General features: G+C 44.1%; 1 protein-coding gene across 1 annotated transcript; it reads left to right on the forward strand.

Moving 5' to 3' along the window:
* The first annotated feature begins 7,291 nt into the window (after positions 1-7,291).
* colec10 (collectin sub-family member 10 (C-type lectin)) lies at positions 7,292-18,040 on the forward strand. The gene is made up of 7 exons (XM_015949088.3): positions 7,292-7,562; positions 9,133-9,204; positions 12,493-12,564; positions 15,479-15,532; positions 16,182-16,277; positions 17,238-17,449; positions 17,589-18,040. Exons 1-7 carry the CDS (start codon positions 7,358-7,360, stop codon positions 17,835-17,837), a joined length of 960 nt encoding a protein of 319 aa, XP_015804574.1. The 5' UTR covers positions 7,292-7,357; the 3' UTR covers positions 17,838-18,040.
* The last annotated feature ends 3,835 nt before the right edge of the window (positions 18,041-21,875 follow it).

Raw genomic sequence — 21,875 nt, forward strand, 5'->3', positions numbered from 1 at the left:
ACAGCTCTTCTTAGGGTCTCTAATGACCTTCTGACTCACAGTGATGCAGGGGACTGTTCTGTTCTGGTCCTGCTGGACCTGACTGCAGCTTTTGACACTGTTGACCATCACCTGCTACTGGAGAGGCTGAGAGACTGGGTCGGCCTATCAGGATCTGCTCTGGAGTGGTTCTCCTCTTATCTCTCTGAGCGCCCCTTTTCTGTGGCCGTCTCCAAGTTTAGGTCCTCCACCACCTCCCTTACCCATGGTGTCCCACAGGGTTCTGTGCTGGGGCCTCTGCTCTTCCTCCTCTATCTGCTTTTTCTTCAGCACATCCTGAGCTCCTTCAAAGGAATCTCCTACCATCTTTATGCAGATGACATCCAACTGTACATCTCCTTTAAGCCCCATGAGATGTCTAAGCTGCAGCTGTTACACACCTGCTTAGACTCTATGAAAGCCTGGATGGCTGGGAGCTTTCTTCAGCTGAATGAAGATAAGACTGAGATCCTCATATGTGCCCCAGACAAGCTGGTTCCCAAAGTCAGAGACTCTCTTGGTCAGCTTGCTTCTCACACCAAACCTTCTGTCAGGAATCTTAGCGTGACATTTGACCCAGCTCTCACCCTGGATTCTCATGTCAGTTCTCTTGTTCGCTCTTCCTTCTTCAATCTCAGGAACATTGCTAAGCTGAGTCCCATTCAGTCTCGCTCTGAACTTGAAACAGTTATCCACACCTTCATCTCCTCACGCTTAGACTACTGTAACTCTCTTTTCACGTGTCTGAGCAGAACCTCCCTGAACCGTCTACAGGTGGTTCAGAATGCCTGTGCTCAGCTTCTGACCAAGTCCTCCAAACACACCCACATCACCTCGCTTCTCCTCCAGCTTCACTGGCTGCCAGTAAACTTCAGGGTTCATTTGAAGATCCTGGTTCTGGTCTATAGAGCCTTACATGGACAAGCACCATCTTACATTGGTGATCTTCTTAGTCCCTACACCCCCAGCAGGTCCCTGAGGTCCAGTGATCGAAGCCTACTGGTTGTGCAGCACCAGGCTAAAGACCAAAGGTGACAGATCATCTGTTGCTGTGGCCCCCAGACTCTGGAACTCTCTCCCCCTGAGCCTGAGATCAGTGGACTCAGTGGTCTCCTTTAAAAAGCAGCTGAAAACTCACCTGTTCAAGCTGGCTTTTGTATGACCTTCTTCACCACTCTCTCTTTATTCTGCTCTCCCCACCTATTCCACCTTCCTCAGGATCCACTGATTTCCCTCTTCCCTATTCACTCTCTCTTTCTTTACATTTTTTCTTTTAAATCCCAGTTGCCTATTTTTGCTCATTTTGAATATATTTTGAAACATTTTCTAAATGCTTTTTTATATTTTAACTTTTTTTTTGTTTTGTTTTTGTGAAGCGCCTCGTGATTTTCATCTTGAGAGGCGCTATAGAAATGATACTTTCTTCTTCTTCTTCTTCTTCTTCTTCAAAGGGAAACAAAAATCGGTAAGGGAAATCTTTTATCTTTTAAACACACAAAACTCGAGAACTTGAAAAAACGGCACTTGGAAACTCAGAGTGTGGAATACCAAAGTTGAGCAATCATCCGGCGGAGAGTAGCAGAAACAATCCTCCTTAAATATCAGTGGCAGGTTGATTTGGGAACGTGGTACAGCTGCCCGCTCCTCAGCACCGCCCACCTAGAAACAAAGTTGTAGGTGCATTAGAGAAAACCACTCACCTCAGTCCGTGACATTTAAATTGTTTTCTGAAAGATACCGGGAGCCAATGTAGCTCTGATAGAATGGGATGTCATGTTCTCTGGGAGACTCTGGGGCGAACACACCCGGACACAGGAGAAAGTTTAACAGTTTTATTAAAAGTTCAGCAGGCTCTCGGTGTGGTTGAAGAACTCTGGAGGAGTTCGCAGAGGCGGCTCTGAAGGGGAAACAGAAGGTGAGTCGAGGAGCAAGGAGGCTGTGTTCTGATAATAGAATGAAGGGGAAGAGCTTACTGGTCTGCGTGGCGAGGAGCGTTTTGAGGGGAGGTGAGGTCCAGTGTGGGAGTGTGGCAGGCTGTGGTTGAGATCTCCTTAGAGCACTGGAGGCTCGAGGGTGGACAGGCAGGTGGAGAAGAGGAGGATCCAACAGGACATAGATGACGGAGCTGGAGCACTGCAGCCAGGGTGAAGCAGACATCGCGGTTCAGGGAAGACTCTGGGAGATCCTTAGGTCTGGGAACTCAGAAGGTTGGGACAGCTGTGAGACAAAACATCACTGGTGAGAAGAACACTGGGAAGCACAAGGAAGTACAGAGCTGACCTGATTACTAAGCTGTTTGGCTTAATCACCCGGCATCTGATTTCTTCCTCCGACCTGCTTTTAAGCGATCCACCTTAATAGCCTCTGATTGATGGCACCTGGTGCAGCCTGCCTGTCACACCTGAGGAGAAGAGGAGAGGATACACACACACACAACCTCACATGGGAGTAATGTGGTTCTGCCTCGATGTGTCTGAGAGGAGACGGGCTGCAAAGTTTTGAACCAATCGAAGACGAGCTATGGTGAACTTTGGCAGGCCGACCTATAGGGCATTACATTAGTCAGTACATTCAACCCCCCCCCACCCACCCACACACACACACACACACACACACGCACGATCACACAAACACACACAAATTTTTCCTGCTTTTTTCCCAGAGTCCCACAATCCATGTGACAGGCTGAGCTTCCTGTCACTGTAGGCCCATTGATCATGCACCCTGGCTACTTGGCCACGGGGATATACCTTTGGCTGACTGGATAGCGATCGTGACTCGCACCCGGGAGTCTGGGGATCAAATCTCCCCCGGGCACTCGTTCTTCCACCTTGCCACTCATATCAGTTGTAATAAACCAAAACAGAGATCTAGAAAAGTTCCAATGAATGACAGTTAACAAGCTGACCATCACAGCGACAGCAGTAATTGTCCCCTTCTGGAAGTAAAACTGTGGGCCAATTTTTTTAACGGGAGTCAGACACAAAAAAAGAGAATGTGGCTATCTGACAACAAACATGAACATCAACGCAGCACATTACTATCACCCAGCAGTCACACTGAGCCTGGTCCTGGTGTGACTCACTCAAACTGTAGCCAATGATGAGGCGGCGTCGGGGAGCGGTTGTTTTGTAAGAGGTCGGACTGTGGCGCGATCACGTTCTTTTTATAAAGGATTACGCGATGGTGGTGGTATGGGGGTGGCCTCTGTGCTGCCACAGACTTCCGTTTAACTTGGACATAACTTGCTATTTACTGCAATCGAAGCCGATCTCATTAATAAACAACTCATAAAGGTGGCTGTGACTCACACTCCCCATGAACTGTCTGGTGATCTGAGCTCCAGCTCTAACGGAGAAAAGCTCCTGGAGCTCTGCATTGCTCCAGCTGCTTCTGTTCAAAAAGCAAAACTTACTGCCTGTGTTTACATTCATTTTTGATATTATAGCCAACCGGCACTCAGCAGTAGCTCCCCACGTGATCGTGACACCACCCTCTGTTGTGCCAAGGCTCATCATGCATTCACAAGTCCGACATTGCAGCCATTTTACAACCAAGCATGGCGGCACAAAAGCCACAAAATTCCTGCATCGCGATGCTGACACAGCATGTTCATAAGACACACCATGGTGGCAGGATTACGCTTATTCGATGGCATTGTGTGTCTTCTAAAGAGGGCTTGTGAGAGAAAATAGAAGACGAACCCATGGTTGTTTATCGCTGGAGGCAGTACAGGCAAGGATTGTTGCCCAGACCCAAGGTCAGAGAGACCATGGCACACTTTTGCACGTGGGCCTAATGGTATGGACCTACTGCCAATAGCTGCCAACACAATCTTGGTATGGAAGTTTGGTACATTTCTTACTTTCAGCACCCCCTTCAAAGTGCACCCCTTGGGAAACACCCATTTATTCTGTTGTTTGGATTTCTTGCTCAACAGCTTCTTTGGATTTGTTATGTTTGTTTATGTCCGCTGATCTAATGAGCGATAAAATTTAGGTCCTCGTTTTCCAATATTTCACCCAGTTGACAACAGCACCTTGGATCAGTTCGACCATCAGAACCGGCATCCAGACATGAAGATAATGAACTCCTGGTGAGGATTTGTCAGCAACTTTATCAGCAGAGGGAAATTGTTACAAAGACACACATAAAAGAGGTCATGACTTCACTTGTTTGTCGTTGCTCTTCTGAGAAAGGGTCTCATCTGCGCTCAAACTGCTGGTGAGTAAGGATCAGGAGCAGCGTGGGCCAATCGCGTCGTGCAGGGCCAGCTGTAAATGAGCGTGGTTCACAGCCGAGGTAACGTAAACACTTAAATGTGGGGAAGCTGCTGCTGACTAACTTGTCATTAACACACATGTGGGCAGTTTACGCTCCTAGTGCTGTTTTAAAATACAAATTGCACTTTTTGCATGGCTCGTATGAAACAGTGAAGAAGGGGTTGTTTTGTGGTTTCCACAGTGGAGGCAATCTTCAGTCCAGGAGTGTGAATCACTCACTTAATTAGAGAACCACATGTAAACAGTTAGCCCTGAGGATAACAGGGTTTTGTGTGAGTGTGTGTGTGTGTGTGTGTGTGTGTGTGTGTGTGTGTGTGTGTGTGTGTGTGTGCGTGCGTGCGTGCGTGCGTGCGTGCGTGCGTGCGTGCGTGTGTGTGTGTGTGTGTGTGTGTGTGTGTGTGTGTGTGTGTGTGTGTGTGTGTGTGTGTGTGTGTGTGTGTGACCATTCACATTCCCAAACCATCCAAAGAAGAGGTAGAACAGAGAAAGTTAAAAGAAACTGAAAAGGGTGGGGGAGAACCGAGGAAACACACTCACAACATGACTACTACTATAAAAGTTAGGTTTTTTTCATACCGTCTACCCGTACAGACTGAAAACATGACATAAAATGTTATGGTTGGCAGAATTCTGTTTTTATGGTACCAAGAGTCAAACGTGAAGCAGCACAGATTGAAACCAGAATAAATAAATAATTAAATAACTTTTATTCCAATTAATAAAACTCAGCATCATCAAATTCCTCAAGAGGAACAACAAGCTCAACACTTCACAGTAAATTGTGTCGGAGGCCAAGAGAAACTGGCTTAAAAAGGTCTGTCACTAATAACCGAGTGTGTGTGTGTGTGTGTGCGTGCGTGCGTGCGTGCGTGTGTGTGTGTGTGTGTGTGTGTGTGTGTGTGTGTGTGTGTGTGTGTGTGTGTGTGTGTGTGTGTGTGTGTGTGTGTGTGTGTGTGTGTGGTTAGAAGTGCTGTTCTAAGATAACCCTAAAGAAACAAACATCCCAATCAGCAACAAAGGTTGACTTTAGCTGGTCCAAAACCAAATCAGGCTTCTGAAGAGAACTTGGCTGTAAGTAGAAACATATTTACTCTCCCTCTCTCTCTCTCTCTCTCTCTCTCTCTCTCTCTCTCTCTCTCTCTCTCTCTCTCTCTCTCTCTCTCTCTCTCTCTCTCTCTCTCTCTCTCTCCCTCTCTCTCTCTCTCTCTCTCTCCGTCTCAGCCAGGACCGGGATTATCGGAACGATTTGTGTCTCTAAATGCAAAGAACTTCACGAAAGGACATCCAAATTATACAACTTGCCTCCACCAAATAGCTGATTCTCTCTTTTTTAGGATAAAGTTTAGAGCTGACTGAAAGATTGCCCTTAGTGGCATTTCTTTTCAATGTGGCTCTAACAAATTCTCAGGAAATCATTATTATCATTATTATATTTATTATTATGAATAGGGGGATCGTCCCATGTGCCAAGACATGTGGCTTCGACCACACAGCCTTTCCCGTGTTATCTCTGAGTGCACTCGGTTCTGTTTCTGCAGCCTCTTCCTAACATTAACACGTTCATTTTACTGAAACCCAGCGGATGGGTTGAAGCACAGTTCGATTTCATTATTTTGCTTTACTATTGTTTTGTGTTGTGGATAAATTACGTCTTGACTTCCAGGGTAAACCGATTTTTTTCCTCTCAACCCCAACAGGAAACGCGTGTCACACTTGTTAAAACTGAAGCGTGTCCCTTTTTGGTGGGTTGCATCTGCTTCTCCGATTTCCACATTTTCCCTGACCAGGAAAAGTAAATCAGACTACAAACTGGTCAAGTACGGATGTGGTCAAAAGCACTTTTACCTTTGGATCTCTGTAACAGGATTGATGGATGATTTTAAATTCATTGTAGGAGTGAGTGGGTGTTACCTCACTGGCCTTACTCAGGGTGTACTGCCTCTCAGCCAATGACAGAGCGGCTCCCGCCAACCACAACCGCCAACAGAACTCTGACACCACTTGCATGACGCTCCACAGGTCCGTTTCTGGTCTATCTTGGCAACAAAGTGGGACAAGTTGGGGTTTGCTTTTGGCACATCAGTACATTGGGTTGTGGGTTGGGTCCTCTGTGTACTAGGGTAGCTCAGTAATCAGTTTACAAGTCAAAACGTTGTAGCTGCACAGCTAAAACAGTACACGATCAAGAGGGTTTTGTCTTTTTATCTCCAAACTCACTGAGTCTTCATCTAAGGTTAAATACAATAAGATATCAGATGATGCATCTAGATTTGACCCAATGCATTCTACTCTATCAGTCCCTTGGAAGGGTTTGTTTTGGTCTTGGTCATTCTTTTACATTCCTTGAAACATTAAAACAGCATACAGTCTGAGTGAAGTTATGGGAAAATGTTTAAATGTTCTATAAATGATTAAAAGTGTCTTCAATAACTTTAATGTTTGATTTAATGCGATTTGGCTCGTATTTATTGCAAAAACTGACTTTAAAGAAAGTTTTGAAAAGCCAGTTTTTTAGACATTTGATTTTATTTTATTTTTCTAAAAAAAATGTATTTAACATTCCCCAATGTGATCCAAATATTCTTGCTTTGAGTAAAAAATCTAATATAAGCTAAGCAAAAGTTACTTGGCTAGAAATTGTATTAATAATCTAATCTTAGTTTTAAGATTTCTATCCAAGAAACATTTGCTTTCCCCGCTGGCAGAATATTTTCCTCCAAATAAGAAAATATGGATGATATTCAAGAATATTTACCTTATTTTAAGTATTTATATTTTCTAGAGAAAAATCTATTTTCTATTTATTTTTCTTAGAAATAATTTTTTGCAGTGAGGGTAAGGACACGCGGAGGAATGTGGTTGTCTGCTATGTGTTGTTTACATTTTGACAAGTCACTGATAAGATTTGCAACACAAGTGTGTGTGTGTGTGTGTGTGTGTGTGTGTGTGTGTGTGTGTGTGTGTGTGTGTGTGTGTGTGTGTGTGTGTGTGTGTGTGTGTGTGTTTCTCTCTCCTATACACCAAAGAGCAGGTTTCTTCTCAGACTTTCTGCAGTGATGCTGTGTTTTATGCTGGACTCCATCCTGCCTCTGCATGGCAACTGCCTGCTAAAACAAACCAATAGATCAGGATTGTCGTCAGCTCCCTGCGGTGGTTTGGGGATGTCTAAGAAGTTGATGCTCTGTGTGTTTTTGGCCATGTTCAGATGCATTTTTGCATCTACAGAAGTTTGTACCAACTCCCTCCTACCAGGAGCAAAAGGTAGGCCAGAACACAGCTCTAATTACTTCTGCTTTATAAGAGCATTTGGTCCTACGTCTGAGTTTTAAGTGTATGTGAGTAAAACGTTCTGAGGAGATACCCTGGTATGTTTTATGGTCCACAGAGCTGATGAGAAAGCCACAAAGCATTAAAAATCCTGTATTTTACAAGCTAGCTGTCTGTCCTCTCAGCGGCTGTGGAAGGGAAATCTGTGTGTGTGTGTGTGTGTGTGTGTGTGTGTGTGTGTGTGTGTGTGTGTGTGTGTGTGTGTGTGTGTGTGTGTTCTTTTTACAACATCCAGTAGTTTGCTTCCCTGCTGGTTCAGACAGACAGACCTAATAAAATAGAAAGTTGAGCTTCACTTCATTTTCTCTTCTCTTCAGCTTCTTTAGCACCAACTAGGAAGGAAAATGGAGGTTATTTCAAGTAAAAGTCAGCAAGATGTTTCTGGAGGAGCTGGACAGTTTCAAACCGTCTAAAGGCCGTCAGCCAGCTGGCGCTGTTCTTTCTCTGCAGCAGAGAGAAAAAGGAAACTCGAAAAGTAAAGTAATGAATAAGAAATAAGGTGGTTGTTGATTTCAAATCTACTTTTAGGACATTTCACCAGAAAGTCCCGTTGTGTTGGTGTGTATTTAGACAGCTGCCACTAGACTGAACTGATTATTTGCACAAGACTCATCCAGATAGCGCCGACCGCAGAGCGAATATTTTGATGGGCGACAGGCGTGCATTTTTCTCTGTTCCATACAAACCAAAAATGTCTTATTTACTTTAAACCTTTTTCAACAAACATTGTTTTATTGCTTTTACTGGTGCTCTGACTGCACTTTTTTTTTCTTTAGTTTTGGTTAAAGAAAAACGAAAAACCTGAAAAGAGCTGCCTCAGATTGGTCTTTTCTGAGTAATGTTTTCTGAGTGTTCAGTTACTGGCAGACTAACTTTGACTTGACAGATCTACATCTGATGTGACGCTTTAACTACACAAATGAGGCATGTTAGTGATTTCTTGGTCTCCGTAGAGAAATGAGCACATGTTTGCAGGCAGCACTGTGGATTTGGTGCACTTAGCTTTTTAAAAAACCTGATCAGACAACAAATGTTCAGTCTGCTACAACCGTTCATGTCAGCGTGTGACTGATGTGATTTTATAAAGCAACAGAAACAAAAAAAGCCTCTTAGAAAAGATCTCCAACCAGGACCATCGCTAACCTGCCGGTTGTGGTTTTCACTTTAAGAGAAGGCTGTGTTGTCAGAACGCTGATAGCGCAGCTCTTATAAAAGCTTGTTGGTTTGGAAGAAAAATGTGAAAATGGAACGCAGAAGTCCGACCAAGTCCAAGAAAAACTTCCATACAGTCTCTGCTGTGCATTCAAACCCAAACCGGACCTGAACTGGAACATATACACAGACATAACTCATGCAGCGACCACACTGACCCACAGTTAAGTAACTATGGTGGGATCAGAGGCTGCCAGGTTGTGTGATGAACACAAAAACTAGATCAAATATTTGTAATAATCCTAACCTGGACAGAAGTAAAGGAGTGATTTTCATTTTCTTTTAAACTTAGGAGACCAAGGTGAGACCGGAGAGATGGGCGAGCAGGGGAAACAAGGGAAGGATGGACCACCAGGACTTCCAGGTAATAAAAATATATACGTTTTTGTTTTCAGGACTTGTTTTTGCTGCTGTGAATAATAGAGGTTTAAAAAATAAACCAGTTTAATTTAACACACACACTTTTAAAGGAATCGTTTTTCCCAGCTGTGGCACGACACCTTCTCCAAAAATAGCTCTTGGAAACTCTCCTCCCTTAGAACAGACTTCATTTTGGATAAATGCAAATGTGACCGTGTAAGGAAGTAAACCCTTTTTTCTCTGTCCATTAGCGTGTTTCCAACATCCAGCAAAGACTTCTGACAGATGCGAGACAAAATCTTAAATAAAAACCAGGAACTCCACAGAAGCCGCGCTCAGACAGAAAACTAAAGTCCGTCTCCGTCCACAACCAACGCGAACAAACAATAATGTTACCTTCTCTGCTGTGAGCTTCACACTTTGACCTTTTGGTCGTTTTGCATTGATACGCGGTGGGTTCTGCTGTGACAGACAGACAAAACAAACGGACGACGATAGGTTTGTTCGCTGGTGCTGAGGAGAGCAGGGGCATCCCGCTTCACTGCGCCGTTTCCATATAATCTAGATGGACGATCTGAACAGGAAGCGTGCTGAGGTCACACCAGAAATGCCCTCTTTTCTGACACGAATGTTTCATTCAGTTGCTTCACACTGAGCACCATTCTCTCGTTGAGTCTGAAACAAACACTGGGACCGTCATCGTTATCCAAACAGAGCAGGCATGAACGGTAGATGTAAACCTCCTTCCGCTCTTCAAGTCTGACAAAGCCGGTCATTATGAGGTTGGTTTTTTCCTGTCTGTGTTCTGACTGAGAGGCAGGCATGGACGCAGATCCCTACAATGACTTCGTTACCGTCGTGTGTCGGCAGCACCACGTATGACGCACGTGTTCCCAGCCCTAATTCCCACAGCGTTACAGGAAGCAGTTGTTTGGTATTTGAAATCTTAACGGGGGGGGTGTATATTTTTTTCACCAAACGTATTAACTCATTCACTGCCAGCCGTTTCCTGGTTAGGGCTGACTGCCAGCGTTTTTGAGTGTTTCACTGTTTTTTGAAGAGTCACAGAACATTGTGCTCTGTGATCATGTAAACGCCAAAACTACCAAAAGAAAGAGTAGACTCCCTTCTTACGTCAGAAATAATCAGCATGTTTCTGGCGTTATCCGTTCTTTCACAATCTGTTGTGGAATTGTGAGCTGCAGAAGCTTTTCTGGTCTGGCCTCGCTTTTTTCGCAGCAGCGACCCAAAACTATCTCCTAATTCGTGGAGTTTCTGCTTCCTGATCACGTGACGTGTGAAATATGTGGATGAAGATCAGCTTTAGAGATGTGATGTTTATTCTCACGGTGCAAGGGTTCATTCCGACGCTTGCCCCGTGAAGCTACGGAATTGACGACTTTAGTCTTCAAAAGTTATTTTTTGCTCTTTTGGTCAAGAAAATAATTCCTAATTCCCTCATGATCAAATTAAAGTTTCTTTCAGTATTGCTTCTTTTTATTACATGCATTATGGTTGTTTGAATGTGTTTGAGGCAAAAGAATTCAGTGCAAAATGGGATTTTATCCTCCAGCAGCTGGAGAATCCAGTCGTTAGACCAGCTGGAGAAGGTGGCCACTATAAAGTGGAAAAGCAGTGATATGAAGGACTGTTATCTGGACCCTTAGACAGACCGTTTAACTGGCGGCGAGTGAAAGTACAGGCAAAACAACATTAATCAGCTGTTACACACACACACAGAGAGAGACCAATAAAATGTGTGTGTGTGTGTGCCTGTGCGCGCGTGCATGTGTGTGTGTGCCTGTGCGTGTGCGTGCGTGCGTGTGGGGGGGGGAAAGAAAATCCCTCTAATAGTGATCGGCCCCTTCAGCGTGTCACTTCAGATTTGAAACTCCATCATTTTCCAGCCGAATAGTTTCCTGAGGAAATACTAGTTCAAGAGCTGGTGGGAGACCTCCTTTTGCTCTGTTGTTTACACACACACACACACACACACACACACACACACACACACACACACACACACAGTACAAGATTCTCCCTCGAACGTTTTCTTTGTAACATCCAAAACCATCTGACTTTATTAAACGCCAAACTAAGCAACAGAGGTCATCAATCAGATTGCTGAGGAGCTAATCGTTTTCTACTTGTGTGATGACAAGAATCAGAAATATGAGCATATAATATCGGACAAATATGTGTTTTTATTAAAACATGTCCAACAGTCTCCTTTCTTTGCTCTTTAGCCTTTAAGTTCCACACCTGGAAGAAAACTAAGCACAAAAATAGCTTTTTTACAATTTTGACAAATAGTGAGAATACATTTTAATTTTAAATACATTTTTTATTTTATTCCATTGTGTTTCGGGTTCATTGATCCTTTTTGCTTGTTGATTTTACTCCTCAAATGAACTAAAATGCTCTAAGCAATGGTTGACCGGAACATCACAGGAAGTAGGTCGGTCCGTCATCTCACAGCTGGTTGTAGAGGGTTTGATGCATGCTCTCAGCACAGATTTCGTGTGACTTGTTGTGTAAATTAAAACCCTCCCTATGCTTAGACTGCAGAGATAAGTGATGATGAGATTGAAGGCGTACATCAGGTAGACATGGAAAGTAGATGGTTAGGATGTAATTACCAACTATTAAGCGCACGGCAGCATCACTGAGGGTTTTTTTCAAATTTTCCTCCATCCAACCATGTTCTAATAGATCATGAAGAGCAGAGTCGAGTCATTATTTAGGAACGGAGATGGCAATAATGTTTCTAATGTTCCTTAAATGGATATTCCACCCAAAAATGAATGTCTGACATATTTCCCAGAGTTAGACAAGTGGGAAAAACTATTTTTAAACAATCCAGTCAATCTCCTGATCTGGCTGTACTCATTTAGCTTTAGCTTAGCGTAAAACACAGTAAGTGAATGGATCCAACTAGCATTGTGGTTAAAAACGTCCCAGTAGTGATCCCGGTTCTACATGGTGACCTAAATTATCCGACTGACTGCAAGTGAAAATAATTAGTAACATAAAGGAACTAATTTAGACTTGGGACTACTTTATGACAAAGCACAGCTGTAAGCCTCCCGCTTAGTTTTTACTCGCAATGCTAGTTGGATCCATTCATTTCCTGTGATTGATGCTAAGCTAAAGCTAAAGAGAACAGTCGGATCAAGAGAATGAAAGGGCTGGTTAAAAAGTGTTATCTAACTCTGGGAAATAAACGTCAACGGACAAAATTTCAATTTTGGGTGGAATATCCCTTTAAATATTCTGAACTGTCCTTCCTCAGGTGAGGCTGGAGAAGCAGGACTCAAAGGAGAACTTGGTCTCACAGGAAAGATGGGACCCATTGGAGAGAGAGGTGAATGAAAAAACTACATTTTTATTCCAATTAGAGGTTCGTGTCTCTAATTCTGGTTTAACGTCCACCCTTCTGTCCCTCCCCTTATTGACTTAATTATCATTCAAAATGAGCATTTACAGTCATCAGTCCTGGAACACTTCTGCGAGGAGATAATGAGTCAACATGATATCCATTCTTGCTTTCGAATGTTCTAAAAACTGCCAGATACACATTAAAGCGGTGAACAGCTTTCTCCACATCTCCTAAGGAGCTTCGCAGTTACAGGAGACTCGGAATATTGATTAAATAAATCAGACAGGTACATTTAATGAGTCCAAAGACTAAAACATGAGCAGAAAATTTGTTCAAAATTAATTTGAGAACAGCAGCATTCAATTAGCGGACAAAGCCTGTTTTTAGGAGAAAATTTCACCACAAATCAGACAAAATAAAGCATAACACCAAACCAAACCATGATGTCATGCAGTAGATTCACAGGGGGAATCTTTATTTTAGCTTTTATGAGCAGGCATGTTCCCTTGGCTCTCTGGACACTCACTGTTCTCAGTGTTCATTATGTTTAATATGCTTGCGGGAAAGTGGCAGTGCATCAGCCATCTCAGAAAAGGAGTGAGGTCACAGAGGTGGATTTACCTCCTGGAAACCTGGAGCTCATAAAACACCTGGGGGCAAACCAGAAAAACAAAAACAAGTTTATTCAGGGCAAACAAAAACACAGCATGTGAGCTAACTCGACATGTTCGAATGCTTTTACTCAGAATATCAGAAAAAATAAAACAATCTCACCAAAAACAAATTTAAAAGGTTGTGGGGTTCGTGACCCCCCAAGGGGCACCCCACAGGAGTGTCTGTGCTGAGGTTGTGAGGTTCACAAGATTATTTTTGCCCAACTGACATTTATAAAATGACACACCCACTAGTATAATCAAAACTCTATAAGAGTTGTAACTTGGTATGTGGGTAGGAGCTGGGGCTCCGGGCTTGTCTCAGACACAGGCACGGGGCTGATCTGAAGCGCTGATCTAACAGGTGGGTCTGGCTCTTACTCCTCTGGGTCCTCTGGGTGTGTGCCTCTCAGCATTTCCCCAAAACCTGCAACTGATAATCGGCTGAATTTCAAGCTCAAATAAAAGGTAAAAATGTTTTGTTGCATGCTGGATTATGGAAAAAGCAACACCTTTACTATGTGTTACCCTGCTAGGGTCAGTTTGAAACCATCACAAATAACTGGACAGAATTAAATCTGCATGGTTCTGCAGACACGTTAAGTTATTGCAAGTGTGACACCGCCATCTGTTGGAAAACATTTGTAACTTCCTCTAAAACTGTCATAAGGAGCTGTTACAGTGATGGTTTGGCTCTTTTGAAGCGTGTTCCCACAACCTCAGCTCAAAAATAAACTGCAAAGCGGTTCATGCAAATGATATTTAATAAACATTTCCATCATCTTAAATTGTTCTCCATATGATTTTTTTTATTCTGCATTTGATTTGTTGCATATCTGCTGCTGAACCTGGCTTTAGCACATCTGGATGGAACTTTGATGTAGCTCTGTCATCATAACATCTGAAATCTATTGCAATGTAAAGGTTATAAAAAAACATTTCCCACTACAACATCAGAGATTTCAGTGGTTTTAAAACAAGTTTCATCGATCCATTTTCAGCTGCTTATTCAGGGTTGGGTCGTGGCAGCGGCAGCATAAGCAGGGACGACCCGACTTCCCTTTCTTTCCCTGGCCAGCTGAGTCCCTCCAGCGTGTTCTGGGTCTTCCTTAAGGTCTTCTCCCGGTTGGCGGTCGAACGCCTTCTACAAATCCACAAAACACGTGTAGATTGGTCAGGCAAACTCCCACCCTTCAGGATCCCCCTAAGGGTGTAGAGCTGGTTCAGTGTTCCACGGCCAGGACGAAAACCACATTGTTCCCCTTGAATTCGAGGTTCTACAATCTGACGAACCCTCCTCTCCAGAACCCCTGAGTAGACCTTACCAGGGAGGCTCAGGAGTGTGATCCCTCTGTATTTGGAACACACCCTGTGCTCCCCCTTTTCAAATAGGGGGCCCCCAGTCTGTCAATCCGGTGGAACTGCCCCCAATGTCCACGCAGTATTGCAGAGCCGCATCAGCCAACACAACCCTAAAACCCCTAGAACCGTAACGATCTCTGGGAGGATCTCGTCCACCCCGGAGCCTTTCCACCAAGGAGCTTTTTGACACCCTTAGTGACCTCAGAACCAGAGATTGGAGAGCCCAACCCAAACTCCTTGGACTTTGCTTCCTCGCTGGAGTTGTAACTGTCCCTGTTGTGACTAGTTTTCACCTCATCTGTTTAAGCATCACTAATCTCTATGTATTTAAACGGAGGTTGTTCAGAGCTCTCTATTGGGCCATTCCCATCTGTACCGGGTCGGCCCGTGCCGGGTAGCGTAGGTTGTTTAAGCCCCATTCCCACCTGTACCGGGTCGGCCCGGGCCGGGTAGCATAGGTTGTTTACATATCTGGGTGGCCTGGAATTTTCCCGGGCCAACCAAGGCTCATTCTCGGCCCTCTTCCTGAGGGGTACTGCTTCAGGCCGACCAGGGCCAACACGCCCACTGCTGACAGCAAATTCACACCTTCCATTAGAGCAAGCCTCTGATTGGTGGGTAGAATCAGCCCATTCACACCTTCCATTAGAGCAAGCCTCTGATTGGTGGGTAGAGTCAGCCCACATGGGCTTAAGGCAAGGATGTGTGGAATCAACCGGGCCAGGCTGGGGCTGACTGGGGCTACCCGGCCCGGGCCGACCCGGTACAGATGGGAATGGCCCATACCAGACAAGATCATTTTGCAAGCTTTCCACACAGACCTACTATAAATATCTCTAATTTTATAAAAGGCTGTGAGTAATTTAGTGTAATTTTGGTTGTAGGTGACAAAGGACAAAGGGGTCTTACAGGACCAGTCGGTCTCAAAGGGAAAGCTGGTAAGAAAATAATTAGATTTAATGCTTTTGTAAATCACTTCCTGTTATTATCCAGTAAGTTCTTCTCTAATGAATGCACTTTTATTTTGTTAGTTTTGTTAGTTACACTTCCAAACAAACAAGCGGGGCTTTAAATAATAGATGCTAGAACTGATTTTTTTCAGTGGTTTATTACAATAAATACATAAAGCAGAAGCCATTTTATTTTTGTTGGATCTTTTTAGATTTGTTTATAATAGTAAAATTATAATCAGGTTTCTTGGTGGCCTAGTGGTAGAGTGTCCGCCCTGAGACTGGGAAGATCAGGGGTTCGATTCCTGCTCGGGTCAGACCAAAGACTTTGAAAAAATGGGACCCAGTGCCTCCCTGCTTGACACTCAGCATTAAAGGGTTGGATTGGGGGGTTAAACCACCAAATGGTTCCCGAGCGCGGCTGTGTCTGCAGCTCACCGCTCCCCCAGGGGATGGGTCAAATGCGGAGAACAAATTTCACACACACACCTGTGTGTGTGTGACAACTAATGGGACTTTAACTTTAAAATGTCCTGACTAATTATTCTTTCCAATAGATGTACAAACTTTTACTCTAGTTGTGACAGTGCAGAAGGCCTGTTTTCTCTTTAAATGAGCTTGGTGTTTAATTCATCAGGTGCGACATGTGACTGTGGGAGGTACAGAAAGGTGGTTGGACAGCTGGACGTCAACGTAGAGAAGCTCAGGAAAACTGTCAGGTTCGTGAAGAACGGTGAGTCACGTGTAACTTCATAAGTCATGTTTTAATGCAAATAAAATGACTTAAATGTAATCCCATGAATTATATTCTCAATTTTAATGATACTTTTGGCTTTAACTTGAGTTTCTTTCTAATAGCAGCTGGAAAGTATTGGGTAATATTTTCACCAGAGGTGTCAAAAGTATTCACATTCATTACTCACGCAGAAGTAGACTAGTTTTAAAAGACCTGTGCTTGTGCTTGTGTTGACAAACAAACTCAAGCTTTTTACTTGAGTAAAAGTAAAAAGTACTGATTTCAAAACTAACTAAAGTGTAAAAGTAATGTAAGAAATGAAGTTTTGGACAAGAGATTAAACTGCACCAAAGCACCACCACACCTCCCCAAAAACATTTTACCAAAGGCTATATGAATGACTATATTCTTATATAAACATGCTGAAAATTTCAACATACAGCACACCTTTTTCCACCCAATGAAAATGAATGTATTTTAGTGCAATGCAAAAACCCAAACTTTCTACTTAAAGGGGTACTTTGTAACTTTTTCATATTTTTAAATTATGTTCTTAAGCCAGTATGTGCTAAAAATGACCCTTTATAAGGTTAATGAAATATCACTCAGACCCCCACCAACCTCTGTGGCCAGAATTCCGTGTTTGCAACTTCAGAGTTTCCAGTTCAGTCTTTTAAACTTAGAAAAAATTGAGCTTATTGCTGGTGCAGTCTACTTCCAGCCCATTTCCTGCAGCTGATTTGTTTAATTTAGTGAAGAACCGCTCCTGTAGACACTAATGAAGGCTGGGGAAACATTGCTTTCGGTTCTACTAAACAGACAGTAGGCGGTGCTAAAAGCAAGCCAAACTTCCTAGTCTCCCAGATGTAATTCATTACTGGACATATTTGCTTGCTCATGTTGGACATAGACCTGAGCATTGTTGCTCTAATCTGTTGTCATCCATTTGCTGTGCAGTTGTCTTGGGCTTGAGGGAGACGGAGGAAAGGTTCTACCTCCTTGTGAAAGAATCCAGGAAGTACCGAGATGCATCGCTGAACTGCAGGCTCAGAGGAGGCACCCTGGCCATGCCGAAAACCAGCAGCCTTAACAGCCTCCTGCTGGACTACATCAGCCAGGCAGGACTGACGGGGGTTTATGTGGGGGTGCAGGTGCAAAGCAAAGACTTAGTAAGTGTTAAAAGGCTGAAGTATACCTACAGCATGCATTGCTCTTTTGTGATCAGTGAGCTGAGTCACAGAGAAAGAAGGTGACTAAAGTGGTTCATCTTTCTTAAAGATTTTTCTGGTCTTGGCTTCTCATCTTCAGAATGGAACCAGCAGTTATGTGTATGCAGACTCCAGCCCTCTGCAGGAGTTTGCTGCTTGGAGCCAAGAGGAGAAGCTGCATCCCAGATTATTTCCAACCACAAACTCCAGCTGTGTGGAGCTGCTCAGCACTGGGACGTGGGGTCATGTGGAGTGTGAAACCGCCTTATTTTTCATCTGTGAATTCCCAAAGAGCAGGAGAAGAGGAGGAGGGGGAGGAGGAAGGGGGTCGCTTGTTTCACTATCATAAACTGAATCAAAACCAAACATGGAAATAAACGTCATGTAACCAGACCAATGGGGCGTTTGCGTCCATTTACAGATTTATTCTGGGTGGGTGACGGGTTTGGATGATGTCATGTTACTTTATTCTGTAGTGACAGAAACACTGACACTGTCGTGTATTTCCTCTGATGTGATCAATTATTAAACATTTTCAAATGCTTGCTTTTAGATTTTTGGAGAGTCTTTTCTGGGACAATTTTCTGAATCTCAAAGCAACCCTCTGGTCCAGGAAATGTAGGTGTTATGAGCCTGGTCTCCAAGGCTTTTCTATTTATAGTAATTCAAGTGCCGAGGACAATTGAGAGTCGGGTTTTACTTGCCCCACAGCCTCAGGGAAATTATTTTTTCCTCCGCCTTGACTGTCAAGGCTTTGAACATCCTAAACCTCCAATGATGATTCTTTGTAACAGTTCAAATCAAACTGAGTCTCCTCTTTAAGATCTGTGTACCATTTTGCCTGAATTACATTAGGTGTCAATATTAATAATAATAATAGTCTGAATCCATCCATTGTCTTCTGCTTATTCAGGGTTGGGTTGCGAGGGCAGTAGCCTAAGTAGGGAGGCCCAGACTTCCCTCTCCTCAGCTACTTGGGCCAGCTCCTCCGGGGGAACCCTAAGGCATTCCCTGGCCAGCTGAGAAACATAGTCCCTCCAGTCCATCTGTCCTGGGGGTCTTCGTTTGGCTCTCCTCCCAATTTGACTTGCCCAGATAACTTCACCAGGGAGGCATCCTAACCAGATGCCCGAGCTACCTCAACTGGCTCCTCTCGATGTGGAGGAGCAACGGGTCTACTCCGAGCCCCTCCCGGATGGGGAACGAGCTCAGCAATGTGGATCTGTCTCTGGCACCAGTTATACAGCATGTATCAAGGGCCTACCCCCTACTCCTGGAGTGCACGGTCAAACGCTTTCTCCAGATCCACTAAACACATGTAGATTGGTGGTTGGACAAACCCCCACGCACCCTCCAGGACTGTACAGAGATGGTCCAGTGTTCCATGGCCAAAAGAAAGAGCGTAAAAGACACAGAGAAATTGTGGGGGAGATTCACAAAGAGGACTGCAGCTGGAGTTAGTGCTTCAAGAACCATCACACACAGACGTTTGCAAGGCATGGGTCAAGCCACTCTTGAACAAGAGACAGCGTCAGAAGCTTCTAGCCTTAAGACAAAAAGGACTGGGCTGCTGCTGCTATGGTCCAAAGTTGTGTTCTCTGATGAAAGTAAGTTCGTCAACGCAGCCGTCTATCAGGAAGTTAGGTGAAGTGAGGCTGGAGAAAAATGTCTCGAGCCTGTGGACCATCAGCCTCGATTCCCTTCAGGGTTGTGTTCTCTCCCCTCTGCTCTTCTCCCTGTACACCAACAGCTGCACCTCCAACCACGAGCCTGAAGCATATCAAGTTTGCAGATGACACCACCGTCATTGGACTCATCTCTGACGGGGATGAGTCTGCCTACAGAATGGAGGTTGAAAAGGCTGGTGTCCTGGTGCAGCCACAACAACCTGGTGCTAAATGCACACGAGACGGAGGAGGTTGTTGTGGACTTTGGGAAGCACACATCACCACCACCATCACCCAGGACCTCAAATGAGAGTCCACCATCACCTCCATCATAAAAACTCCCAGCAAAGGATGAACTTCGTGAGCCTGCTGAGGAAATTGAACCTATCAGTGCAGTTGATGAGGCAGTTCTACACCGCAGTCATCGAGTCCATCCTCACCTCTTCGATCACAGTGTGGTATGCTGGAGCCACCATCAGGGACATGAAAAGACTGTAGCGTGTTGTACGCTCTGCTGAGAAGGCCATTGGCTGCAAACTCCCCTCCACACAGGACCTGTACACCTCCAGGACATTGAGGCGTGCAGGTCGGATCACAGCAGACCCGTCTCACCCTGGACACAGTCTCTTCCGCTCGCTCCCACCTGGCAGGAGGCTCCGATCTATTCGGACTGGAACCTCTTGCCTCAAGAACAGTTTCTTCCCCTCTGTGGTCAACAGTCATAGACCTGCCCACTCCAGCTGCTTGTTCCAGTCACATGACCCTGTGTTTTGTTTGCACCTGAACTGACCCGCTCTGACTAGTACCTATACTGACTTGTACAAAGTAGCTGCTTCTCTAATTATTGATTCCCTATAGTACAGGGTAATTTATTATTATCATTTCATTGTGTTTATTTCCTAATTCTAATTTTGCTAATCATTTATTTTTTTCTTGCACCAAGTACCGCAGCAATTTCCTAATGTTGTGATTCTCACACGTATGGCAATAAAACCTTTCTGATGTAAAGTGATGAAGGAGCTATTCCTCGAAGGTTATTTACCTTCTCTCCACAGATGCCTCTGACACAGTGCTCGAGTGCATGAGACTGCCTCAAGGTCATGCATTTGCTTCTAAAACTGTTTACTTTCATGTGTGTTGAAATTAGTTTTTACAGTTATTGCACATTAAACATGTTATTAAACAAATGTCCCGGTTTGCGGGACAACCAAGGATTTCTGATTCTGATTGTCTTGTTCACAGAAATGTAATGTACAGCTTACCTCTGCACCCAGCTGCTGCTGTTCCCTGCATGGCAACGTTAGCTCTGCTCCCTAGCATGGCTAGCTTCACCGTGTTGTTGTCCATGTGTGCCCGGGATGACTCGTGTTTCTTCCCCTTCTCAGAAAAATGTTTCATGTCTGTAACTCCTGACTCATCCATGCCTTATCTGTCCCAGCCGTTTTGAATAACAAACACGGAAAGCAAAATAACGCATTAGCGTGATTGCATCCAGCTAGCCAAGCCTTCTTGGTGTACCAATTTCGAGAGAAGCCTAGTGTGTACAGTTTACCTCTCTCCTTCTCCTGCTGGCTTATATGTCGGGCTGATCTGGTCCAAGCTCTTTGACATTAAGTTTTTCCACCATAGTTCTCCTCTCGAACGGATAGTGGAGAAGAGACCGAAATGAATTCAGTGGCTGCTGAGATCCGGTATCCATGCTGGTTGTAGTCACCGGCGGTGTCCATGTTACATCTGCGTCACGACCAAAAACGACTCTGCCGAGTTCTACCGAACACCAACGAATCCTTTGGCGGTAGCTCCATCGCCCATCATGCTAGTGAAACGTTCTGAAACAACGTTGACGCTGATTGGATACATTCCCATTCCTACCCTTTGATATTCTTGTCAGCAATTGGACAGCTGGTCTCGTCCTGTTTGGGCGATTGAAAAAAAGCACACACAGCCTCCACCGCTCGGCAGAGATCGGCAGAGACCAATATATATATATATATATATATATATATATATATATATATATATATATGATTTATTTTTGTTACAAAACACACAATTAACTTAGAATATGTGATTATTGTTAATTTTATTTATTTATTTTTTTAATAAAAATTAAAAACACGGAAAAACTGGGAGGGCGGCGCCCTATCGCCCTCTACTGGCCAGCCGCCACTGACAAAATCCCTACAATTAAAAGTTCCAATCTTCTGATTAAAAAACCCAGCGGTCCGTAAGATTGATTCCATACTCGATATGGAATCTTAACGTCTCACGGTCCTTAATTAGATGTAAATTAACTTCTTTACACTGATTCTGATTCTGATCTGATTCTGACGTTTTAGAGCACTTCATGCTTCCTGCTGCTGACCAGCTTTATGGAGATGCAGATTTCATTTTCCAAAAGGACTTGACACTTGCACACAGTGCCAAAGCTACCAGTACCTGGTTTAAGGACCTGAGTTTCCCTGTTCTTGACTGGCCAGCAAACTCGTCTGACCTTTAACCCCATGGAAAATCTATGGAATCTATGGGGTATTGTGAAGAGGAAGATGCAATACATCAGACCCAACAATTCAGAAGAGCTGAAGGCCTATCAGAGCAACATGGCAAACCTGAGCAGTGCCACAGACCGATCGACTCCATGCCGCGCTGCATTGCTGCAGATATTCAGGCTAACAGAGCCCCAACATTGAGGGTTGTACATGCTCATACTTTTCATGTTC

Source organism: Nothobranchius furzeri, chromosome 5 (genome assembly GCF_043380555.1).
Source record: "Nothobranchius furzeri strain GRZ-AD chromosome 5, NfurGRZ-RIMD1, whole genome shotgun sequence".
Classification (NCBI taxonomy): domain Eukaryota; kingdom Metazoa; phylum Chordata; class Actinopteri; order Cyprinodontiformes; family Nothobranchiidae; genus Nothobranchius; species Nothobranchius furzeri.